At 37.7% G+C, this 7520-nt stretch overlaps 1 protein-coding gene across 2 annotated transcripts in view; it reads left to right on the top strand.

The window, feature by feature from the left end:
* Positions 1–88: 88 nt before the first annotated feature.
* LOC136408860 (RNA/RNP complex-1-interacting phosphatase) overlaps positions 89–7520 on the top strand; it is a 34802-nt gene continuing 27370 nt past the window's right edge. For both annotated transcript variants that reach the window (XM_066390050.1, XM_066390049.1), the window contains exons 1-2: positions 89–207; positions 1183–1258. In XM_066390050.1, coding sequence (XP_066246147.1) covers positions 167–207; positions 1183–1258 — 117 coding nt within the window. In that variant the 5' untranslated portion in view covers positions 89–166. The remainder of the gene's footprint in view (positions 208–1182; positions 1259–7520) is intronic.

The raw sequence follows: 7520 nt of genomic DNA, 5'->3' as shown, positions 1-7520 counted from the left end.
ACAGACAGTCGTCGGTGCTCGTACATTCCTAATGCAAATTGACAGCTGACATACGTAATTGTCACTTATCGTCGTCGTTGGTGGTTCGTTTATTTTGGTGTTAACCCTAGAACTGTATTGCTTCTATTGTGTTTTACCACGAGAGAGCCTGCAAGCAAATGACGATATGGGCAGACACGGCAAAGCGAATAAATGGATCCCTGATCGGTGAGCAAATGCCAGCAACAATACTATTTACCTCCTTGAGCCATATGTTTAACTTAGATCCTCTTTGCGGCGTTGCTAGCTTTCTTATGTTTTCCAAGAAAAACAAACAGTTTCTCAGTTCTTGTGATGTTAAAACCCTGACAGAAGTAATGCAAAATTGAACTCAACTCTAATATGTGGGGTAAGCCATTGTCTCTTCTCTAGTTAAGATATGTATTCCTCATTATTTTCGGAGACTGCTCGAAAATTTTGCTTGTTTATATACCATACTAAAAAATCTGACAATGCTGGGCCATTCTTTACAATATGTACGCTAGAGGGGGTATCAGTTACAGATAACTGAATGTAGTGCTGTCTTGATTAGTACACGTTCTTACGTTAGATGGTGCAACAAAACTTTTATAGGGATCCGCTGTTAGATGAACTGTAGTCCTGAAATCTCCCGTGAGATGTCGCTGTAGTGTTTTTTTTTAAGTCCTATTGTTTATTTCTGGAAACTATAAGAGTTCACAAGTCTGAGATTTTCTTACAATATTTGTTAAATTACGCTATTGATTTTTGCATAAAATCGAACCTTTAAGTGATGTTTAGTGTTCGTAAAACTTTTTGTTTCATTGACAAAACCCAGAGGCGTAGGAGATGGAGTGTCACTTTGTACATTGCATAAATATTACTTAAAATAAGTTAACTAGGCCGCGGACTTTCAATAAAATGAACCATTAAAAGGATTTTAACAATTTCAGAAAACAGTTTTATTGAAAAAAATAACACAACGTAGATAATTATTTTTGTTTAACGATTTTTTTCTACTTCTCAATTTATTATTGCTAAAATAACTCAGCTACGTCAATGACTTCTTTTAAAATAAACCACTCAAGTGAAAAAATCTCTGATTTAATTCACAAAAATCAGAAGCGTTGCAAATGGGGAAAGTATAAAATCGCTAATATTACAAAAATTGAAACATTGTTTTAGGTGGCTGGGGTACAAACCTCTGGGACAGTGCATCTTGGGCACCAACATAATTGCCTTCAAGGTGCCTTTGAAAATGGTAAGAAAGCATGTTTAGTCTAAATTTCAGCTCAATTAAACTATGATGGATTTAATCGCCTTGGTATATTTGAGTTAATAACAAATTATTAGACAGTAGCGTCCCATATGGGGCAGCGCTAGCACATACCTATCTACTTAAAAGCCCTGAAATATAATCAAATCTTAAAGACTTGGCGATAACAGCATCCCGAGAACCAACCTTCGAGCTACACAATTTATATAATTCTGAAACTTGACGCCTCTTAATATCAATTTCCCAGATTGCGGGTCTAGAAATTGTCGGGTCTTGTTTCCATACATTATTTCAGTATCATGCCTCCCTTTAATTAGCTGTCTCTTTTATGGGCGATCCTTTATGTGGCTCACTTGCGCGGGCCACTTTGTACGTGAGGGTTCCCATGGCGGAAAAAGGGAGGTACCGAAATTCCTGATAATTCTTGATTCAGTAGTTCTCATGATGGAACTCGTTTCTTGCAATTGGACCATCCTGTTTAGTATTTGATGGTTGCATTCTACTGCTCTTTACGAGCCTTTCTTAGCGTGTTTTGTAGCATTTTTTCATAGGATCTACCACTAGTTTTCCGTTGCCATCGAGTTTTTTCTGAACTTCTTCAACCTCTGTGTGTATGATCCCGATTTTTTCGTTTCTTCGTGTTTATACGAATTTGCATAATTTTGAATAACCTTTCTAACCCCTCTTGGCAGAATTCTTAATTTTTTGTTGTTGCTGGCTCATAGTTGAAAATTGTATTGTGTATGCCCCTATTTTTCAAATCACCAGGAACCCTCATGGCGCTGAGAAAACAATCAGTCATTAACGTATCTTAATATCTTGAGACTCGGCAATTTTCCAAAACTATTTCTTTCATGTGTACTTTGTTTGGTTCTTGATTTTAACATCGCCTAGTACGCCCCTGATTTTAAAGCATTTAAATTCAACATTTTCATAGTGCAGATGACTTGCAAAGTAGATACTCAAAAAACATACTAAAAATCATTGGAGTATCATAGTTTTTTAAGGTCCCGCAAGTCACGAAAATTTGCCCTTCCATTTGGTTTGTTGACTGATTCTTTATTGAAGAAAATTTAGTTGACTTTAACATTCTCTTACAATCGTATATTCTCGATATGTGTAAGATGAATCCAAGAAAAATGAATTTTATTCGTGGACACGGTACATGAAAATATGCGAAAAAACGGTGAAAAAACATTGTAAAAAGGTTGTAATCAAAATGTATATTCGAAATTCTAACGATCGATCTCAAAATTGTGCAATTTTGCGGGAAGTAGTGAATTGCTCAGTATGAAATTTGAAAATCTGGTATGCGCCACCCCTGTTCTGCGCCTACCTGAGCTCGCACGGGTGGCAATAAGGCACTGTCGGCCTTTCTGTTTCCGAGATATTTTTTCGGACTAAACGATAATGTTTTAATTCTTTATTGTCATTCCCAAATCGGGTGCCAGGCCGAGGGGGCGATATTTCACGCCCGTCATTGTGCAAGGTAGTTGTCATACGCCAAGAGCCGGGCGAAAAGACATTAATTACCTTCCTCCTTTACAGTTAAAGATACTTTAAAGTCCACCTAATTTGGCGGCTAATTTTTCACATTTGATAAAAAAAACTGCACTGAATCATCTCGCATTCAGAAGTATTGGTCCAATAAGTATACCGCAAAGGCAATAAAGCCGAAGATGAAGGAAGGCGTAATCACAAAGAAGCCCGAAGCAAGTCTGCATTATACACTAAAGAATAAGTAGCTGTTGTAATGGAATTAAATTATAACAGGTAGCCAGCCGAAGTGCTCATTATTGCTAGCTCTAGGGCCAATGAGTTGGTGTTAATATAGCGTTTATAAAAATTTATGTTGGGCTTGTATTGATCACTATTTAGAGCTTGTTAAAGAGGATTTCTGAATTAGAAACATCTCTAATTCCTTAGATAAAAGTGGTAAATCTTCATTTTCAAAATTCAGGTCTTCCAATTCATCACTCAGTTGGCAAGCAAATTTTTCTTAGGTATCGCAGTAACTTTCAGACGTTTGTTGTATCTCTAATCCAGTAGATGTAGATGAATGCCTCAAATCTTTTTCATTACAAGTGCGAAAGTTACCATGAGATGGCAAGAAAGCTTTCCTTAGAGGATTTTCCAGAAGCTTTTTGTATCTCCAATTTTGAAGTTGCAGGTTTGAAAAGTGGACTTTCTTTTGAGAATCTTCGTTATGTACGACATACTTCCTAATATAATTTTCTCTATTTCCATATGGCACATAACTATCTAATGAATCTACAGAAACTAGTTGAGCCCTGAAAGGGCCTTGAAAAACATGATTCCTCTACGAGTGTGTTCTGTAATCTCACAGGAGTTTTTGACTGCGTCACCAAGGAACAGACACATGCGAGTAGAACACTTGTAGAGGAACGAGTTCTCTATGAGTAATCTGATGGAATATACAATATTTCTCTTATGCTTCTACTGAATCGGCAGCAAGTTGGGATAGGAGTGGAGTTTAACAACGGTAACTCCTCTGTGATCTTACAAGGGCTTTTGGCTGCGAAGGGGTATGTTCATAATTTTGCGATCAAAGACGTTCTCTGCAACACTCTCTGCTACAACTTAGTGTATTTATCTTCATATCACGATTAACAGCTCCTCTAATCATCGCCTAAATGTCTGCTTTGCCTCCATCGGCTTTGCTTTCAACACGATCCTGTTTAAAGGTTCATTATGCATCTAGCATTCCAAGTTATGCACCGTTACAGTTTGATAATTTCCCTATAATAAATGCACATTTATTATTCCAGTTTTGTTATCTTAACAAGAGGTCCTCGTCGGCGCCACACTTTTTTTACGGTCACACATTTTTCATGGTAATTAAATGGTTGTGCAATAACCATGCCACCAATTATCCCTAAAGATCCATCTGCCCAAAAATAGCGTGCGCATTGATGGGTCAATTTGGGTGGCCGGGTGCTCGTAACATGTCCAAGTTATTACCGGCATATATTTTCGTTTTGTTTTTGTTTTCTTGTTGTCCCTGAAATGGTTTTCATGGTCATTAACTTGGTTATTATGCGAGGAAAAGACTGGGTCGTCCAGTTTGTGACGCGGCTGAACCAAGTGGACAATCCTCTGGTTTGCTGTGGACAATTCTTCAGCTTTCAATGTCTCCTGCAAAGTCATTGGAGCTTATTAAGACATAACTGACTGAGTATATGGTAAAACTTAGTACATTTTCCAGAAATTCACATTTTTTATTACAATCTGTTTAGACTTAATTGAATTGTATATAAAACTCGTGATTTAAACTCGTATTCCATTGAAAAACTTGGTTTGCACTCGCTGCCCTTGTTGACCTAATCGGTCCGTTCTCATGGACAAACCATGGTCTAATTCACTTGTTGACTGACTCACCGAATGTTAAACTCCCACACTGCACCTCTTAAACAACTTATGAAGACCTGATCCCAATTTTCCTTGCCAATCTTTATCGCATTCAATTCTAACCCATCTACCTGACTCGTTTAGCGGCTACCCTTAAATTATTGTAAATTCTGTAACCATCAGTTCTTCCAGTAGAACTGCTTCCTTTTGAGGGTCCCAAAATGTTGGCAAACTCGTCCTGGTCATTCCAAAGCTTTGTCAAACCGAATCACCAGTTTGCTGCTTCGATAGTCCTGGCAAATCCAGATAGATTGGGCCATTGCTTGAGCCTCTATGGAGAGCACCAAATAACTTTAACAGTACACTGAAACAATCAGATTTTTGCTTCAAATTTGTGAAATGATTTTCCAATGTTCTCTACAAATTTAGCTAAAATTCTTTTCTTTATTAGGAACGCATCCAATGTGTCCTTTGCATCTGAATTAACAACAATTCAATTCAGGAGTCGGACAAAGGTCCGTGCAAATGCTAAATGAGTTACGATGCAATTCGCTGTATTTAAGTCACTCATAATACTAATTCAATTCCTAATAAAGTCATTTAGAGTAACTTATAAGCCATCTAAGGCTAAGCCAATGGGTAACTTGACTGTCGTTTCTTGAGAGTTATGAAGTTTTGAAACTGGGACTCACTGAAATTTCAGGTTAGTTCAGGTTATCTCAGGAATGTCTTCAGGCGTCTCACTTTTAGCTAATGTTGGTTGGTCCATTGAGATAAAAATTACGCATTGTGCAGGAATGGTTATTTTGGGTGCGCACTTTGAGGCTCATAAACTTTTAAATCTGCTCCTCGTTGATATCCCTGGTATGATTTCACTGTGATGACCCCTCATTGTCGCACTGCTTGGTCCATTATGAAGACAATTACGACGTATTTAGAGTAAGCAATAAGCCATCTAGTGCTGAAAGAATCGTCTTCATGAGTGGAAATTCTTGGAGCTATAAATTTTTATTTTTGAAACCGCTTGTCATCGAAATCATATAGAGAAGCCTTTCGTATCCCATTTATTGCTCGTACAGGGAAATATCGACATGAAACATGGTGAATGCGATTTTTAATGAAGATTTACGGTTTTCTTCCTCAACATGTCCGATCGACGATATTATCCAGTTATTGCTGCTCAAATTGGCCGTCATGGAAGAAAATTGCTCTCCGCTGGAAATTTTACAGTAATTGAGTTTTCGTTGCACTAAAACAAGCTTTTAGCAGCAAAGAGGTTCCAGATATAAGGCCACCCAAACCAATATCCCTTTATTAACCTCCACTCTCGGTTTTTATCTATAGAACGAATTTAATTTATTTCGACCTCAGCAATTCTGCACATCACGTGGTAATCAAAGTATTTCCCTGATGAGGAGACGTGATACCCTACTGGCAGCTGGATGCGTGTAAAAACAATACGGCATCAAGATAAAGCCGTTTATTGTAAGAAAAAGGTAGTATGTGCCTGACAGGGAATAAGATATCTGGCTGATAGGCATCATTATCTGGGGTGGCACATATAAACCCAACTACTGAACCTGTCACGTGACGCTTAGATATCTCGTTTACATCTTCATCTTCACCGGTGGGACCGGTATAGGACCTACATGGTGAGCCCAATAAAAAAAAAATGACGGGTCACTTAACGCTTGCTCATTTCATTGAACAGCGAGAAGTCTTGATGTTGCACGACCTTCATCTAGTGTCTGAAACATTGGAGTTCTTGATTCGGTAATACGAGGCATTTGCCGTACTAGAGAATGAAATTTGGCTTTAAGTGTTGCACACCCTGTAAACCACTATCCAGGAAAGGGACCCGATGTAGGTACCCATCTAAAGAAATAAATTTTTCAAACATCCCCATACAAATCAGAAGCACCGTTAAAGAACAGTAAAGAAGCCTTTTGTGAGTTGGCATTCGAATAAATTGTCTTGAGTGTTTGTATTTTAATTAGGGGATAAAGGACCGAGACTGAAGCCACTGTTTAATCAATTTAAAAACCCATATTTTCCGCTCTATTCTGGTAATTTTCATTAATCGTGTTTAATGGTAAACCTGCCTTTTCCCCCCATTTTATAGACAAAAATGCCTAATTAATTCTATCTGAGGCTATTTTTAGAGTTGCAACTGCTCGAAATATCAAAATTTTCACATTTTTGAATCTGCTTTTTTTTTAAATCATGTGTTAAAACCTTAATAAAAAAGTTGAATGCAGGGTGCTTTAGTACGGGTCTGATTGGTCGGATATTGGTGTATTTATGGCTTATTTTCAGTGGCACTGCACAGGGTGTTCCCAGTGAAAGTAATAGTGCAAATATTTAAACCATGCATTCTGTGTTAGAGACGTTTCGTCTTCTGGCAGGCTTCATCAACATCAATCTTTTAAGTAATTTGGAATTTCTATTCAATATTTGAATACTCTAGTTTCGCCGCATCTAGAAATGTCTGACAATTTTTTTTTATTATGCGAAGTTAAGCTTCAGTGCCTTTGTTAATATTTTTTACAATAGAATTTAATAGAGCTCAGAAATGCGCAACTTTGCCTCAGTTCGACACCTCTCGGCTGGAGGAAAATAGTTTGGAAGAACCCCATACATTCTGCAAATTGGTGATGCCCTGTTTAGTCAGTTGAGTCGAATTTACTCTTATCGGGTTTTCCGAAACCATTATCAGCATCCTTCTTCAGGCTGAATAACTCGGCTGTATTCCCTTTGATTTCTTTGATGCAAGAACCAGCAAACGGTGTCGTATACCTTTCCGCAGCATCAACACCGAGTAAAGAAGAATTTCAAATTCAAGCTGTTACGAAACCATTCGGTCATTAATTAAAATTTC

Source organism: Euwallacea similis, chromosome 5, assembly GCF_039881205.1.
Source record: "Euwallacea similis isolate ESF13 chromosome 5, ESF131.1, whole genome shotgun sequence".
NCBI classification, from domain to species: domain Eukaryota; kingdom Metazoa; phylum Arthropoda; class Insecta; order Coleoptera; family Curculionidae; genus Euwallacea; species Euwallacea similis.
The sequence above is the reverse complement of the archived record's forward strand: the minus strand, read 5'-3'. Positions and strand labels throughout refer to the sequence as shown.